This window comes from Zeugodacus cucurbitae, chromosome 4 (assembly GCF_028554725.1).
Source record: "Zeugodacus cucurbitae isolate PBARC_wt_2022May chromosome 4, idZeuCucr1.2, whole genome shotgun sequence".
Taxonomy (NCBI): Eukaryota; Metazoa; Arthropoda; class Insecta; order Diptera; family Tephritidae; genus Zeugodacus; species Zeugodacus cucurbitae.
Window position 1 is genome coordinate 63,307,068 of NC_071669.1, and position 15,726 is coordinate 63,322,793.

The window sequence follows — 15,726 nt, forward strand, 5'->3', positions numbered from 1 at the left end:
GGTTAGTTGAAGCAAAAATTAATTATTTTAATGATGCAAAAAAATGCAACCTTGCTTAAAGTGTTTTTAGTAATACGTTAGTAGCGCGTTAAATATATATTACTAGAGTAATGCTATAAGAAATTGTTTAATGCAAGAGAGAAGCATAAAAACACAATAGTAAGGAGAGCTGCTGCGTAACAAACCGAGTATTATAAAATAAATGTTTACCTAGTGCTATTAATTCAATATTGGATATGTTTTGTTTAGTTGGGAGTTCCTGGTGAAATCTCGCTTCTCTTTGCATTAAAAGGAAACTAATATAACATTATTGTGGCTGCATTTGAAAACTTTCATAAACGATTCAAATGGGCTGTGCAGAAAGCAAGGATGGGGATGAGCCCCAAATGAACCGACCCAAATACCGGACATGTACAGATACCTTTTGGCTTGCTATTTTTATACTATTTTGGTTATTTCTGGTGAGTAATTGTTTTAAATTTATTTTCTATGATTTTCAACACACCGGTCATAAAAGGGAAAGTGCTGAGAGTCAGTTGAATTTTTTAACCAAATTTTAAGCACACACACCTACAAAGAAACTCGCATAATCTATGAGCTAAGATGATGGCGTCACTGTACGAGTATTAGGTTTTGTTTTTTTTTTATCATTGCAGTTTTAAACAAAATGTCTTATTATTAATAAGATATACATATATGTACATATGTATGTATGTATTATGAGTAAATTTATATGCATTGCGCATAGTATTAATAGGTATGAAGATATGTATGAGCAAAAATTAACTCATATTTGTTAAGTGACGGCACCACCCACATTCGGGATTAAAGACGATTTACTATCTTAAATGCTTAACTACTCGTATGTACATATGTTACCGTGGTTTCACAATTTGTGATATTGTATGTTCGTACGCCTGTACTTATACCTTTAGTTTGTGGATACAAGATAACGCCTCTACATATGATTTATATATGATATATCAACATAAATATGTATTTAATAAATATTTTTGCTCCTTATACGCATTTATTAATTTTGATCACGATTATTAGGAATTTTGCTTCTTACGTCATTATTGGCAGAAACTCGAATACCTATTCTATATAACATATTATATTATTGATAATTAATATTATTCTCTAATTCTAATTGAATGCAACCTTTTATTAATGCATTTTCAGATTGTTATTGCGATATTTTCATTTGTTTATGGCAATCCACTACGTGTGATTAACGGTTATGACTCATTCGGAAATACCTGTGGAGTAAAACGCAATGAAAAATTCACAAATTTTCCACTTTCCGGCATGAACACCATAGATAAACCACAACTGTTTTATTTCGATTTTAAAAATCCGCGCCAATCCATTAAAATATGTGTGAAAGAATGTCCTAAAAGAAATATCACTGACGTACAGGAACTTTTCAAATATAACATGGAAACAAATACAAAACTTTGCCGCTATGACTTCAATATGGATTCACTTCTCAATACAAACACAAAAAATATTGAGGAATATTTAAATTTTTTGGGTCCTTGCCCCAAACTTCCAATCTATGAGGAGTAAGTGAAAGGTGTAAAAGTTATTAAATAGATTTATAATATATTTTGAATTTTTGTAGATCTCCTGTTTTGCATCGTTGTTTGCCGAAAGGTAAAAACGCTAAGGAATTGTACAATATGCTCAACTCTTGGGATGTCGCGCAACAATTTTTGGCAGACATATATTCCACTTGGCACATTGTGGCTATAATCTGTGGCATTTCCTTATGTGAGTATATAAGCAAATTATACAAATGGAAATGAATTTAACAAGTTATTTGCTTTTAGTAATCTCAATTGCATTGGTTACACTCATGCACTGGATGTCGCGTATTATTTCGTGGCTTATCTGTGTATTGGTTATAGTGGCCAGTTTGGCTTTGACGGCTGCGCTATGGTATGCTTATTATAGCATACGCAATAAATCACGCATAAATGAGAAATTTTCAATGTTAGAAGAGTTTATAAGAAATGAAGATGCCGTTTACATACTCGCTATATTAGCGACTATCACTTTGGTGAGTGAATTACATACATATACTGTGTATATAACAATTACCTTTTGTATATAACTGTACTTTCAGATAGTTTTAGTGGTCATTATTTATTTCCTTAAAAATAAGCTATCTGGTTTATCGGCGCTCTTTGAAGAGGCTGGCGTATGTATGATGAACTTACCGGGCTTATTGATTGCGCCTTTATTGGCGTTTGCAGCGTTGGCATTGTTTTTGGCATTCTGGGTGTTGGTAGTTATTTGCATTGCAACTGCAGGTACTCCCGGTCAGAGTCCAATTGCGCCATTTGACAACACAGCAGCCCACCAACAACCATTTCCAACCGACATTGCCCCGCCGAAGAATACCACTGATGTCAGTTTTAAGAGTAAGTTTTATTTGTGGAAATGCGTTGACAAAATGTAGTTCGTAGTGGTAAAAAAAAGTAGTAGTAATGTGAAAATATGTATTAGCTCACTTTGAAATTGTTTGTCAAAAATAATTGAACCGTAATTATGTTTTGTGCTTCCGTTCTAATGTGGTTGGTATTTTCCCGTATTTAAATCGTGCATTCCTTTGTCAATTGTGCTAAAAATGTAAGTTGTCCGGTTTTTAGCGAATTTATTTGATTTTCCCTTTTGAAAAAAGGTTTACACTATATAAACTAGTACTAAATTATTTTTCTAATGTACATAACCATATTTACCTTTTCCAGCATTTTTACACGTAGAATACACTGACTCAAAGGCGATAAAAAGCATGTTTTGGATTTATGTGATTGGTCTCATTTGGACGACTGAATTCATATTTGCTTGTCAACAATTCGCACTTGCTGCAGCTGTGGCTTTCTGGTATTTCCAAAAGCCCACCTCCACGCCCACCACATACGCCATTGGAAAACTGCTTAAATACCATTTGGGCACCGTAGCCAAGGGTTCGTTTATAATTACAATTTTCAAAATACCACGACTTATCCTGACCTATTTGTATGCTAAGTAAGTATTGATGCATGTATAATTAATTTTATGCCGGTACTAATTTAAAGTTGACCTACAAAAACTTATATGTATTTCAAAATTTAATTTGATATTAATGCAAATATCTTGTCTACCACCACATTCTCCCTCGTAGATTCAAAAAGGCTGAAGATAAAGGCTCCGAATGCGCCGCTTGCTGTCTCAAATGCTGCATTTGTGGATTTTGGCTGCTGGAAAAATTCATACGCTTCTTAAATCATAACGCTTATACAGTTGTTGCCATCGAATCGATAAATTTCTGCCCAGCAGCAGGCATTGTAAGTCTACACTGCCGTGTGTAATTATAAAACTTCATTGATACAACTGATTTTTACTAGGCTTGGAATGCAATGGCCACTAATGCGCTTCAAGTGGCAACTATCAACAGCATTGGTGACTTCATACTATTTTTGGGCAAAGTTCTGGTAGCAGCTCTTAGTGGTCTCATTGGCATATTTGTGCTCAAGGATCGTCCAGGACTAAATTTCTATATGGCTCCAGTGATCTTTATAATAATTTTCTCATTTTTCATAGCACATATAATATTGACGCTTTTTGAGGCAAGTGAATAATTTTGCGAAATTTTGCATTAAATCATCAAGTTAATTCAATTTATTTTGCAGATGGTAGTAGACACACTATTTTTATGTGTTTGTGAAGATAAAACAATCAATGGACGCGGTGGTCGTTGGGCTCAAAGTAATTTAGCCAAATTAGTTGGCGAAGAACCATTACAACCGGGCGAAGAACCACCCATTCAAGTGGTGGAAATGATGCCCATTAATAAGGAGCCATTTAGCATGACTAGGATGGGGCGCACAGATGTTGTAGATGGTATAACACAATAGAGAAAGTGGAATTAAGGATATAAATCGTCATTGACTCCGTCGGCAAGTAGCCCTACGGCATGACTAGATAACGCACAGACTTTGTAATACTGAGTAAAAAATTGAGTGAAAACATAGCACAATTTTGTAAAGTAAACTCATTGAAGCGATTCGTCAAAAAATCAAAGCATATTAATATTTTTAAGATATTTATTAACCGCAGTGTATTCTCTCGAAAAAATTACGATCAATGTTATATTATACATGTGCATATATATGTGAAAACACAAAGTGCTTTTATACATAGTTATATTACGATTTATATTTCTTCAAATTATACATATGTATATGTAAAAAAAGATCGTACAAATTACAATATTTTTAATAATGTTCCATTTATTTACCATATCTAAATAACCTATTTAAAAGAACAAAAGTCAAATAAATTTTTTATTCCAATGTATTTTCTTTTTTCTTGTTCGATACTTTTGCTTTCTTTTTCGCAATCAGTTCAACTGCAGCCTTAAGTTGTTTCTCTTTGATTTTCTTCGTCAATGCTGACTTGGTAGACTTTTCTTTACTGGGATCCACCGCCAACTTTTTCTTGGCTTTCTCTGTTAAAAATAACATTAATTAGTACAAAACACAAAATGATGAAAAGTTCAAACAGCGAAGAGATCTAAAACACTCACCCGCTAACAATTTTGCTGTGGTTATGGCATCCTCGTTTTCAAACAACTCCTCGTACTCTAAACCTTCGTATGCCTCCTTTGGTCTATTAACTTCTTGATGTACTTTCTGCTCTACCCGATTCACGTATCTCTCCTTTGCGGCCTTCTTTAGCATTTGACGTTGACGCGATGGGCTAACATAGTTGGGATTTTCCCAAATAGCATTGCCACTGAATGAACCTTCAAATATTTTAACGGGATTCATAACAAATCTAGGTCCGATCTCGGCTAAGCCACCGTCTTCGGAGAGAATTTGAAAGTTTCTGAAAAATACGCGATTATCCAAAAATGTAAAAGTATAGACATGATCTACAAAAGGTTGACTCTTTGGATGATGGTTAGGTACACCGAATGTTTGTGTGAATAATTCTTTCAATAATTTCAAATGTGGGACTTCATCAAATTTAGCATCAAATGATAATAATGGTCTAGATCCACGCAAACAGTTACCGGTCATTTTCAGTTCCGCCATTGTATGAATATTTTCAACAAGGAACTTTGCTGAGGGTCCTACTGGTGCATTCGCAACCCACATATATAAATCACGTTTGCGGCGTCCTTCAAAGAGTATAGTTTTGTTGCAGTGCTTCATCTCACACATTTCATTAATTACAGATAGGGTTTTCGAACGTTCCATTTTTGATTCTGGACGATGATGTGGCATGAGACTTCTTATATCGCGCAACAGATGACGATCGCGATGGTTAATACCTCTTGCAGCAAAAACTAGAACACGTTGCTTATTTATCCATTTTTCCTACAAAATAACACAGATTGTTCAGATAATGATCTTCATGGTCTACTCATTAATGCTTACTCTTTTGGGCACCACATCCTCCGAAGTTCTTTGCGCCGGTAGTGGAGGATTCTCATCCATAGGCACAATCTCAAGTTGCTGAACCTTTTTCTTATTTTGTATCTTTCGTCCCATAATGTAATAAAATAAATAATATTTGACGAATACTGTTGCACGTGTAGGGAGTTTTGAAAACAAATGATTTCAATAGTGAACAGATATAAATATCGATATGTTTAGGTCGTACTACAATCCACATAACAAAGGGGGTGTTCATTAGTGTTATTAAGTGAATAGTAAATTTTTTCGGAACTTTGTTATTTTAAACATAAACTTTGGAAATTTTTACTACAATTTTTTTCTTTGTCATAAAACAAAAGAGTAATAAAATATACTCATGTTTCTAATATTCCTTTAAAATATTCTGTATACCGTTGTAAAATTGTGCATATATGTGTTCGCGACAAATATGTAGTAAACAAATTTGGGTTAATAAAACTTTTATGTTAAGAAGAATGTATTTTATAAAAAAAAATCTGTTAAAAATAATTAGCGAAAATAATTATAAAATTAATCAAAACAATAATTTAACACCTCTAGTACATTATATTATTCATCGATTATTAGTTTAATATTACACATTCCTATTACCGGTATACATATTTTTATCCACGCCATTTTATCTAGAACAAATTAAAAGTTTTGAATATTTTCAAAATAAAAATAAAAGAAATTAGTTCAACAAGGCGATTTTGTGTGCAAAAATAATAGTTTTATAATATTTATCATGTCCGATTATCGATCATCATCACGGGATGGCCATCGAGATGGTGGACGTGGCGGTAGCGGACGAGATTATTCGAGTGATGATGATCCGCCCATGTCGCGTCTTTTCATAATTTGCAATAAAGCACATACTGAAGAAGATTTTCGTGACGCATTTTCTCCTTATGGCGAGATTGAAGATATCTGGGTTGTAAAGGATAAAAATTCTGGTGAAAACAAAGGAATTGCTTATGTAAAATTCGCCAAAACATCGGATGCCGCTAAGGCACAAGAGGAGATGAATGGCAAAACCATTGGTAAAATGGATCGCACCTTGAAGGTGTTGGTGGCAGCAAAGTAATTTGTGTTATGTGCTATGCTTTTTTACTTTCATTAAAGTATTTTTTTTTTTTGTTTTTAGTCGAAACCAAGGTTCAAACAAGTCTGAAAATGAACAGGAAAAATATGTGCGTTTATTCATTGTTATATCGAAATCAGCAACAGAAGAGGAAATTAGAAGCGAATTTTCACAATGGGGAGATGTGGAAAATGTAACGATAGTCAAAGACAAATCGTCAGGATCTCCAAAGGGATTTGGTTATGTGCGATTTACAAAGTAAGCATTGAAACAAAGTTCATTGTGTCACAGATTATTCATGTATCTCGATTCCTTTAGGTTTTATCATGCTGCAGTAGCCTTTGAGAACTGTCCCACCAAATATAAAGCAGTTTTCGCTGAACCAAAAGGTTCAACACGATCACAAAGAGATCAGTACGGTCGACCAGCGGATGATAACCCAATTGTTAGTTCCGGACGTAGCGGTGGTGGTGGCAGTGGAGGTAGCGGCTCTTATAACAATGGCAACTACAACAATGACTGGAATTGTTCTTTCAATAGCGATATGGCTGCATTCCTGCGCATGCAGAATGTACCAGTACCACAACCAACATGTTTAGAAGTGATTGCCAGCAATTCCGTTAACCAGGATCAGTTATGGCGATTATTTGATATTATACCTGGCTTGGATTATTGTCAAATAACCAGAGAATGTTCGTTCGTCTACATTTAAGTTAAGTGTGATTTTAATTCTTTGTTTTTTTTTTTTTTTCAGATGGTCCGAGAACTAATGAGGCAGTAGTCGTTTATGATAATCCTGAGGCAGCTATTTATGCAAAGTATGAAACGAAAATTGTTTGTAAATTTATATGAAATTATATGGATTTTTTCAAAATTGCAGAGACAAATTGCATGGATTGGAATATCCAATGGGAGAGCGTATTATAGTCAAAGTGGCTGGAATGAGTTCAGCTAGAATGGACACATCTTTTATAGATAGTATGTTATTGGGCAATATATACAAATCAATTGGTTTTAATTTTTTGTTTCAACAGAGCGTACTAAAAAGGATTCAATATGCAATGTCCCATTGCCTCCTGCCCAGCCGATGGTATCGCCCGATGCAACAGTAGCACAGCGGTTGTTTATTGTTTTAGCAGCGGTAAGTATGCAATATAAAACAAAACAAACAAGTTCTATATATGTGTATTTCTTATTACAGAATCTGCCGCAATCCATATTGAAAAAAGTGTTTTCTTGTTGGAAGGGTTTAATTGATGTGTACTTGCTACCGAATAAAAATTGCGGCTACGTTAAATACGCAGACAGAGATAGTGCTCAAAAAGCCATTCAAATTCTGAATGGTGCGGAAATTTGTGGCACAAAAATTAAGGTGAATTTCATGAAGCTCTTTATATGTATAAAATAGAGAATTATTTTTTTTTTTAATTTTCATTTAATTTTTTAAGGTAATGGAAGCCGAAGAGCGAGGTAATAGCGATGGCGATGATAATGGCAGGAAACGCTTGCGAAGAAACTAAATGTAAGAAAATCTTTGAAACTCAATTTTGTTTTATTTTATTTTTCTTTGCAAAACCAAAAAAAAAAAAAATCCAACAAATGACAGTAACTGTCAAATTTGTAAGGGGTAAGTAAAATTTGATTTCAATTTAAAATTTGTAAATTTTTTCAACAGACTGTTCACTAATATTTGACCGTCTTATTATTTACCAAGTATTTTTTGTAAAGTATATGTTTCTAGAACTAATATTTGCAGGTTAATGAGCGTATTTTGTTTTTCTTTTTCACAGACATAAAACATAAAGCAAACCAAATTAAAACCATAACAGTAACGTTCCATTACTTAATAAAACAAGATATAAAAATATGAAACTAACTGACTGCAGAAAACATTTACGGAAACTAAACGCAAACGGAGTTAAAACGGAAACTGGTAGATACAATAAGAACGAAGATAACACAGAATGGTGGTGTAAGCATATATACATAAGAATATGTAAAATGCTTTGGCAATGAGCAAAACCACCAAACAAAACGACTTAGACCTTCACAATCACTATGTCACAGTCATAGTCACCACAATATGAATAATGCCACAGAATGCCACTATGTAGACAATGACCAATTTGAGACCAAGTACCCAAAAAGAACTAAAACGGAGTCAAACCGCTAATTAAGCGCAACGGACACTGCAATGCGCTACAGTACAGAAAAAAAATTGATATTACAAGTGTTAATTTGAGCAGAGCTTTTACAATAAATAAATAAATAAACGAAATTAGCGAAAAATTAAACGTAACCTAAACTAGAACGAGAACGTGAACGCGAACCTGAACTAAAACCATCTGGACAAAAATAATGTACGTCACGTCAATGAAGCAAGACCCGAATTAACCATACCACAGTAAACTTTAATACTCGAGCGTCCCTTTCAATTTACATACCTAAAATTAGAAACTTAACACTAAACATCTATCCATACTTGTACATGCCTGTAAAGACTTTTACTCATTATTTAATCGTTTATATATTTGACAGTTTGCAGAGGAAAATTACACACATTTTTCTCGTTGCATCAAGCTGTTTATATGCAAAAATTTTCTGCAACAGTATAGCTAACAAGTTTGGCAATTCACAAATATGTATATATACAAAAATAAATATATATATATATATATACATACATACTACATATTTTAAACGCAGATAATTATAAATATATTAAACAATATTATATATATAATTTTTCTCAAATAAAAGTTGTTTTATTTCGAATTTCACAAATGCCGGTAAGTAAAATTTGTTATTTATTAGCACGCGACACAACATTTATCATGTTTGTATGTCAATTTTTGCTTATTTAAAAATCTCTAACTATGCCGTTTTAATATTGATGTGATGCTAAAACGCTGTCAGTTTTTTTGCAGAGCCAAAAATAAATAAAAAATTGTGGGCGAACTAAACTATCTAAAAATTTAAGCCTACGAAATCTAATAGCGGCAATGTCTAAAGTACATAATTTCAAACTTTCTCCCATAAAAAATAAGACTTGGTATGGCGTTCGGCTTATCTATTTCAGTTACTCTACATAGTTTATTCATATTTTCGTATGTGCGTCTTACAAATAATCATATCCTATTTGAATGAAAAATATAGTTGTTTTAAATTATTTATTCATTTGTTCATATTAATTTATATAATTGCAAATTTAATAATAATAGTCTTCTTCCTTAGTTTTGTAATGAGTGCATTAGCGTAGATGCCGGAGAATTCGTTTCTCCCTTCGCCAAACGGGTTTCCATATTAATATTAAACTATTAGCATTACTTTGACTACATTCATTGTTAGGTTTGCTGTTATACACTGATTTTAACATTTTTATTAATAATAATTTCAATCAACTAAAAAACATACTTCGTTGAAAATGTAATTATGTTACTCGGAAGTGGAGTGAATTTGGTCAATCTATGATGTATTGGCAATGAAATAAGGGAAACGGATTGTTACGATTCACATTTTTGTAGATAACTATTGTATTTAAATTATTTTCAGTGTGCTTAATTGCTTTTCGCTAAAAATCAACACAATCATTTTCGATTGATTTTAGCACATTTGTGGTTGTTGTTATTATACAAAGTTAGTGCGGATTTAAAAAAAACTCTTGCACTTAACAAGCACACATTGCTCTTATAGTTCGTATTATTGTTTCTGGTGATCTATGAATTGAGAATTCCTCTAATTGGTTACTGCTTTGACTTTCTGTTGATTGTTTGCTGACTTGGTTGGATAATTCAAAATATTGATATTTGCTGCTTAGTTTAAAAGCCGTGCACTTTTAGTTGATCTGGTTTCGCTAGACCTGCCTTTGTTAACCATTGGCAGATATTTTCGCGTTGATCGCCCTGAAGCTGTAACACCTCTCCGTATTCGGGATGTTCGATTACTGTGCCATTGCAGGCAAATTCCTTTAAATATATAAAAAAGCGAGTTAAGTTCCTTCGTTTTCTTCATTAACTTGTTAAATTTACGACTTACCTTTTTACATGATCGCACAATTTTCTTTAAATCATATTCTGATGATAATCCTTGCACAGTTGTTAGTGTCTTTCGACCATTTCTCTGCTGAATTCTTATGTGTACAAGACCGTCCTGAACATCATCGTCAGCACCCTTAATTGCATCAGCAAAGGGGTCTGTAATAAAATGAAATAAATATATATTTCAAAATGAATATATAATATGTGCGTGTGTATAAAGATATAGTGCTACATATACATATGTGTTATAGTTGAAAAACATTTTGATCTTTTGTTTAATTTATATATATGTATGTCAAATTTCAAGAACGTGATATTGCCGACTGCACCTACTTATAATGAATGATTTTGACGGTGACTACGTCAGCGTCAGCTTTGTGTCATTACTTTCTGTAACTTATTGTTGCACAAAGCAATGATAGAGGAGCATTGTTGCTGACTCATCAAAATGCAATGAAAATCCTCAAATAACTCAAATAATAGAAATACAGAATATTTTGATATACATATAAACTTTAAATTAATAACTTCTATCGATCATTCAACAATATAATATTTATATCTCCTCCTCTCTTCAAGCCATTTCCACACAAACGGCAGCCATTTTCTCCTCAGCATGTCATTTTCACATTCTTTTGACATTCGAATAGTTATTTTTTATAGCTGAACATTTGTCTTCACTTATTTTCACTTACCAAATGTATTTAAATTCTGGATGGACATACGATAATAAAAAGCAACCACAGCTGAAAATAAAAAACCGTTCGCAATTATAGTTTTATTGCGTTAAATTACTGAAAATTTTCACTTGTATTTTTAGTAAACGTGCGACGTTTCAACAGTTCGAAACGCTCCAAATTAACAAATGTGAATAGATGTGAATGTGTCTCGACAGGCAATGAAACGCGTGTTCGAAGAAGTGGAACGAAATGATATTTGTCAAATGCAATCTTGTACGAAACTTTTACAAATCTATTACTCAGTTGAATTCAAAAGTTGTTGCCAGATTCTTCAAATAAATTCTAAATTGTAAATATTAATGTAAACAACTATTATTTTAAACAAAAATAATATTTGTTACGTGCTTTACATAATTTAATTCGATATTTAACAATAACACCGGCTTATTAAGTTGATGAATAACCATGATTTGGCTGTCTTAATAAAATATGAACAGTTTCCAACACTGTGTATAAAATTAGTAGAAAGAAATTTCAATGCATCGAAATTATTTTTTAGAATAAAATTTTTAATTATACCGTATATATTTTTTAATAATCCTTTGTTAAATTGTTTGTTTTAATGCCTTTGTGAAATATTGTATTCGTAGAACCCACTGTTTTTATTAACTCGCTATGAAATGTTCTATAAGTTTCAAGGGCAGGAATTAACTGTTAATATTTTTTTTTAATTGAATGAATTTATGGCAAAATTGTTAAACTTATACCTCAAGTGAAGAAGATTAGACTTTCATGTGCATTTTCAGGGAGATTCTCTGTTATCGGTGTCGTTACACTCAGAAGTGCAATAATGTTGATAATTAATTTTCGGACATCATTTACATCACATTAATGTATCGCATTTTATTAAAAGTACTGACATATTCAACGTCTTTCATGTTTTTTGTTCACATTGCTATGCAAGAATTTAACAATACTTTCAATACTTTATACCAACATTTCCTTATATGAACAAAGTTTAAAAATTTGTTTTTGGGCGTTTCAATTTTAATGAATAGTTTTTACTATCATTTAAAGGAAAGTTCTTAAAACTCCTTTTACAATACTTAAAATATCAGTAATAAAATGAAATATTGAATATTTAACCGTGCCTTTATAAAGGCATCTCTTGTTAATGTACATAAAAATTATTAAATCTTATAAAACAACACTGCCTGTGTATATTATAAATAAATCTACATATGTGTACCAAACTAATTATAAATACTGTTTTTAAGATAATATTACTTCCTCCTTGATGTGGCCCAGTTCAAGTTTTTGTGAAAGTTCTGCTTCAGCTACACGTTTTTGAAGATGGCGCCATAGAGTGCTTTTCGGTATGTCAAATAGATTTGCTGCATGATTTTGCGACATGCCTTCATGTACACAGGCATGTAACGCTTTAGTTAATTTGTCTTTTAGTTCAATTTTCGAATTGACATCACGTTTCTTAAAGGAAACATAATCTGGTAAACGTCCTTGCTGTGCTAAACGAACCTTGTGTCTGTGTAAGGTCGACATAGGTATGTCCAATTCGCGGCTGATATTCTTCAAGGAGTCGCCACCTTTCAATCGTTCGTACGCCATAGTAAGAACAGGATTTTCACGCGTAGTTTTCATATAATTTGGATGTTTTCGCACCCTCCGCCATAGAACTGTTTTCGATAAATCATATTTCAGTGCAGCCTTCTGTAAGCTCATACCTTCATTTATTACTGCCTGAACAGCATAAAAAAGAGCATCTTCTTGAGTACTTGGTGCGGCATTCAATGTGGCATAGTTATCATCAGTCTTCAATACTGAAATTGGATCTGCGGTGGGGTCAAGTGTGGTAAACATTGATTGGTGCATTTGATCTGTCTCTGAAGGGGATTGAGATTTAATTTTAATTGTTTTTATTTTTGGAGTTGGTTTTATTTGAATTAGCGGTTGTGGCACTTGCGAATTAGTACTTGTTGTGGCAGTTACTTTTGGAGAACTTGTTGTTGCAGTATTTGTAGTAATTTCTATTATCGGATCTGCACTGTTACTGCTATATTCCTCTATGATGTGACCATCTTCTGTAGTGTCCTCCATTTCAACAAGTTTTTCCGTATCCGAATTCGAACCATTTTCTAGCTTATTGTTTTGAGTTAAGGTAAAAGTTCCAGAATTCTCAGTTAATATGTATTCATTGGCTGCGCTGGCAACGGGCATATGTTCGATGGAGTATGTAATTTTACTATGTTGAGCTTCGCTGTAGACATCTAAAAATTCCAGTTCTCGTTCATGTTGTATTACGTTTTGTGTCTAAAAAAATGTAAAATACATACAAATTTGTTTCTGCACTTATTTACATTTTGGATATTGGATACTCACTTCTATTTTTTCGACAGCAATATTTTCTTGTTGTTCAATAAGCTCTTCTTGTGCAATCTGTATATTACTTAGTGTCTTTACTGCATCTGTTGTCTGAACACCTCCAGATAGCGTTGCATTGTTGCACTCAAAACTTATTGCTGACTTGATACCTAAGGTGTTTATAGCTTCCAAGAATTCTGATAAATTAGTCGATGTGAGGCTTGTTTCTCCAATGTATATAAAAGCCAACACACTCTCCAAAAGTGATCCTTTTATATCTGGCACTACTATTGTAGCTTCCTGTCCCATTGGAACATCCACCAGCAGATTTCGCAGCAAGTCAGAACATGATGAAAGCACAAACCTGTGGGCCCTCACTGAGTGACCTTTGGCTACCAGTGTCACCTCACAGCTTTGAGGATCATTGCGAAGATTTCTTTGTATATCAAAAATTGTTGCCGAATGGCCCATCCATTTCAAATGATTCATTATTCAGACGGATTCGCCGAGTATGTTTGTTGTGTTTTAATTTCAGTAATTTAGATTTAGGAACGTCAAGTTCTCTGAAAATTCTATCGACAAAATTTCGCTAATTCCACACGCTACGGTCCGAAAATGAAATAGGAACCATTTTGGAATTTATTTACAGGGTTGTATTTCGATTAGCTTTCCTTTGACGTTTAATGTCAAAAACATAACAGTGTTTAAAATAAAAAAAAAAATCAAAGCCAAAGAACGGATTTAAGAATACACGCAATTTATGCTGAAAAGTTTATACACTTTTCAAAAATGAATTTGAAAATAATTAAGGAATGAAGTAAGGAAATGCTCTTAATATTATATTTGTTATTATGGCTGTGCGAAATGATTCGTATGGAATGCAACAATGTTGTAAAATTGTGACATTTGTATTTGACATCTATATGTTGTTATATAAACAGCTGTCAAGAAAATAAGGTGCAATATCGGAATTTTTGCTTAAACGAAAACGTTGAAATGGCTGCGATTATTAGAAGATTAGGTTGCAGGGCAATCAGCAATTTCGCTGCTATAAATGGTATTATTTAATTATATAAGTTAACTCGTTAATTTCCATGTATCATCTGTTTTCAGTTGCTGCTCCCAAAGCGGTGGGTGCAATCCGGTATTCCAGCGCTACACCTGCCCCTCCAGCAGAAGACAAACGTGAGTTATTTATTATGAATGTTAATAATTACTTAACACTTTTTCGCTGTTTGTCTATTGTAGCTACTTTCCGCAAACCCAATGAAGCAACGCGTTTGAATTTAAGCAATTTTGGACGATATGTGGCTGAATGTCTGCCCAAATATGTGCAGAAAGTGCAACTAACAGCTGGTGATGAACTTGAGGTTTTAATTGCACCTGAGGGTGTTGTGCCTGTTCTGCAGTTTCTTAAGGACAATCATTTAGCGCAATTCAGTAATTTAGTGGATATTGCCGGTATGGATGTACCAAGCAGACAGTATCGCTTCGAAGTCATCTATAATCTCTTATCGCTACGTTTTAATTCACGCATACGCGTTAAGACCTATACTGATGAATTGACTCCATTGGACTCGTGCAACGAAGTCTTCAAGGCAGCAAATTGGTATGAACGTGAAATTTGGGATATGTATGGTGTGTTCTTTGCAAATCATCCCGATTTGCGACGCATATTAACTGATTACGGATTTGAGGGACATCCACAACGTCGTGATTTCCCATTATCCGGCTATGTCGAGGTATTTTTCTATATGATTCAACAATTTTTATATACTTCAATCCATATTTTTGTAATTTAGTTGCGTTACGATGATGAGAAGAAACGTGTTGTCTGTGAACCACTGGAATTGGCGCAGGAATTCAGAAAGTTCGATTTGTCAGCACCATGGGAGCAGTTCCCAAATTTCCGTAATGCTAATCCACCAGCAGAGACTGTAGAAACCAAACAGGAGATTCCTAAAAAATAAACGATACGTTTAAAATGTGGCATAGTTCATAATTTGTTGCGATTTACAGTTTAAACGTAATCCATATATAATATAGCAAATATATCGCTTCAAAGAAAAACGTTTTTTTAATTAATAAATGGGGTT

The 15,726-nt window shown here is 33.3% G+C and overlaps 6 protein-coding genes across 8 annotated transcripts; 3 read left to right on the plus strand and 3 right to left on the minus strand.

Moving 5' to 3' along the window:
* The first annotated feature begins 49 nt into the window (after positions 1-49).
* Positions 50-4,347, plus strand: LOC105211091 (choline transporter-like 1). Of its 2 annotated transcripts, XM_011182368.3 has the most exons (10): positions 50-188; positions 250-461; positions 1,186-1,568; positions 1,628-1,776; positions 1,836-2,065; positions 2,132-2,429; positions 2,757-3,036; positions 3,173-3,335; positions 3,396-3,617; positions 3,681-4,347. In XM_011182368.3, exons 2-10 carry the CDS (start codon positions 348-350, stop codon positions 3,903-3,905), a joined length of 2,064 nt encoding a protein of 687 aa, XP_011180670.1. In that variant the 5' UTR covers positions 50-188; positions 250-347; the 3' UTR covers positions 3,906-4,347. The 2 variants fall into 2 exon arrangements, with proteins under 2 accessions (XP_011180670.1, XP_011180668.1); XM_011182366.3 differs by having other exon boundaries at positions 96-461.
* LOC105211090 (ribosome biogenesis protein BRX1 homolog) lies at positions 4,255-5,625 on the minus strand. Its single transcript, XM_011182365.3, has 3 exons — positions 5,433-5,625; positions 4,577-5,372; positions 4,255-4,498 (listed from the first exon to the last, which is right to left on the minus strand). Exons 1-3 carry the CDS (start codon positions 5,544-5,546, stop codon positions 4,335-4,337), a joined length of 1,074 nt encoding a protein of 357 aa, XP_011180667.1. The 5' UTR covers positions 5,547-5,625; the 3' UTR covers positions 4,255-4,334.
* Positions 5,626-6,043: 418 nt separating this feature from the next.
* Positions 6,044-10,387, plus strand: Rbm45_1 (RNA-binding protein 45). Of its 2 annotated transcripts, none has more exons than XR_003752215.2 (9): positions 6,044-6,533; positions 6,598-6,792; positions 6,853-7,226; positions 7,289-7,352; positions 7,415-7,512; positions 7,569-7,675; positions 7,736-7,906; positions 7,983-8,161; positions 8,325-10,387. XR_003752215.2 is itself a non-coding variant. In XM_011182370.3 (9 exons), the coding sequence occupies exons 1-8, from the start codon at positions 6,199-6,201 to the stop codon at positions 8,052-8,054; spliced, it is 1,416 nt and encodes a 471-aa protein (XP_011180672.1). In that variant the 5' UTR covers positions 6,044-6,198; the 3' UTR covers positions 8,055-8,056; positions 8,325-10,387. The 2 variants fall into 2 exon arrangements, 1 of the variants encoding a protein (XP_011180672.1); XM_011182370.3 differs by having other exon boundaries at positions 7,983-8,056.
* On the minus strand, positions 9,691-11,430 carry LOC105211093 (eukaryotic translation initiation factor eIF1). The gene is made up of 3 exons (XM_011182371.3): positions 11,267-11,430; positions 10,570-10,727; positions 9,691-10,499 (listed from the first exon to the last, which is right to left on the minus strand). Exons 1-3 carry the CDS (start codon positions 11,292-11,294, stop codon positions 10,353-10,355), a joined length of 333 nt encoding a protein of 110 aa, XP_011180673.1. The 5' UTR covers positions 11,295-11,430; the 3' UTR covers positions 9,691-10,352.
* On the minus strand, positions 11,273-14,384 carry LOC105211094 (modifier of mdg4). The gene is made up of 2 exons (XM_011182372.3): positions 13,649-14,384; positions 11,273-13,579 (listed from the first exon to the last, which is right to left on the minus strand). Exons 1-2 carry the CDS (start codon positions 14,117-14,119, stop codon positions 12,524-12,526), a joined length of 1,527 nt encoding a protein of 508 aa, XP_011180674.1. The 5' UTR covers positions 14,120-14,384; the 3' UTR covers positions 11,273-12,523.
* A 143-nt stretch (positions 14,385-14,527) lies between these two features.
* LOC105211095 (NADH dehydrogenase [ubiquinone] iron-sulfur protein 3, mitochondrial) lies at positions 14,528-15,700 on the plus strand. Its single transcript, XM_011182373.3, has 4 exons — positions 14,528-14,687; positions 14,744-14,815; positions 14,879-15,372; positions 15,433-15,700. The coding sequence occupies exons 1-4, from the start codon at positions 14,627-14,629 to the stop codon at positions 15,598-15,600; spliced, it is 795 nt and encodes a 264-aa protein (XP_011180675.2). The 5' UTR covers positions 14,528-14,626; the 3' UTR covers positions 15,601-15,700.
* Positions 15,701-15,726: the final 26 nt, after the last annotated feature.

Excerpts from the sequence above, each read along its gene's own strand:
- LOC105211091 (XM_011182368.3), top strand. The coding sequence starts at position 348 with ATGGGCTGTGCAGAAAGCAAGGATGGGGATGAGCCCCAAATGAACCGA. Across the intron at positions 2,430-2,756 it reads CACTGATGTCAGTTTTAAGA|CATTTTTACACGTAGAATAC; the intron begins GTAAGTTTTATT and ends TACCTTTTCCAG. Across the intron at positions 3,037-3,172 it reads CTGACCTATTTGTATGCTAA|ATTCAAAAAGGCTGAAGATA; the intron begins GTAAGTATTGAT and ends TCTCCCTCGTAG.
- LOC105211090 (XM_011182365.3), bottom strand. The coding sequence starts at position 5,546 with ATGGGACGAAAGATACAAAATAAGAAAAAGGTTCAGCAACTTGAGATT. Across the intron at positions 5,373-5,432 it reads AGGATGTGGTGCCCAAAAGA|GAAAAATGGATAAATAAGCA; the intron begins GTAAGCATTAAT and ends GTTATTTTGTAG. Across the intron at positions 4,499-4,576 it reads CACAGCAAAATTGTTAGCGG|AGAAAGCCAAGAAAAAGTTG; the intron begins GTGAGTGTTTTA and ends TATTTTTAACAG.
- Rbm45_1 (XM_011182370.3), top strand. The coding sequence starts at position 6,199 with ATGTCCGATTATCGATCATCATCACGGGATGGCCATCGAGATGGTGGA. Across the intron at positions 6,534-6,597 it reads AAGGTGTTGGTGGCAGCAAA|TCGAAACCAAGGTTCAAACA; the intron begins GTAATTTGTGTT and ends TTTTGTTTTTAG. Across the intron at positions 6,793-6,852 it reads GGTTATGTGCGATTTACAAA|GTTTTATCATGCTGCAGTAG; the intron begins GTAAGCATTGAA and ends CGATTCCTTTAG.
- LOC105211093 (XM_011182371.3), bottom strand. The coding sequence starts at position 11,294 with ATGTCCATCCAGAATTTAAATACATTTG. Across the intron at positions 10,728-11,266 it reads CCAGAATTTAAATACATTTG|ACCCCTTTGCTGATGCAATT; the intron begins GTAAGTGAAAAT and ends ATTTTATTACAG. Across the intron at positions 10,500-10,569 it reads TTGTGCGATCATGTAAAAAG|GAATTTGCCTGCAATGGCAC; the intron begins GTAAGTCGTAAA and ends ATATATTTAAAG.
- LOC105211094 (XM_011182372.3), bottom strand. The coding sequence starts at position 14,119 with ATGAATCATTTGAAATGGATGGGCCATTCGGCAACAATTTTTGATATA. Across the intron at positions 13,580-13,648 it reads TTGCTGTCGAAAAAATAGAA|ACACAAAACGTAATACAACA; the intron begins GTGAGTATCCAA and ends ACATTTTTTTAG.
- LOC105211095 (XM_011182373.3), top strand. The coding sequence starts at position 14,627 with ATGGCTGCGATTATTAGAAGATTAGGTTGCAGGGCAATCAGCAATTTC. Across the intron at positions 14,688-14,743 it reads CAATTTCGCTGCTATAAATG|TTGCTGCTCCCAAAGCGGTG; the intron begins GTATTATTTAAT and ends ATCTGTTTTCAG. Across the intron at positions 15,373-15,432 it reads CATTATCCGGCTATGTCGAG|TTGCGTTACGATGATGAGAA; the intron begins GTATTTTTCTAT and ends TTTGTAATTTAG.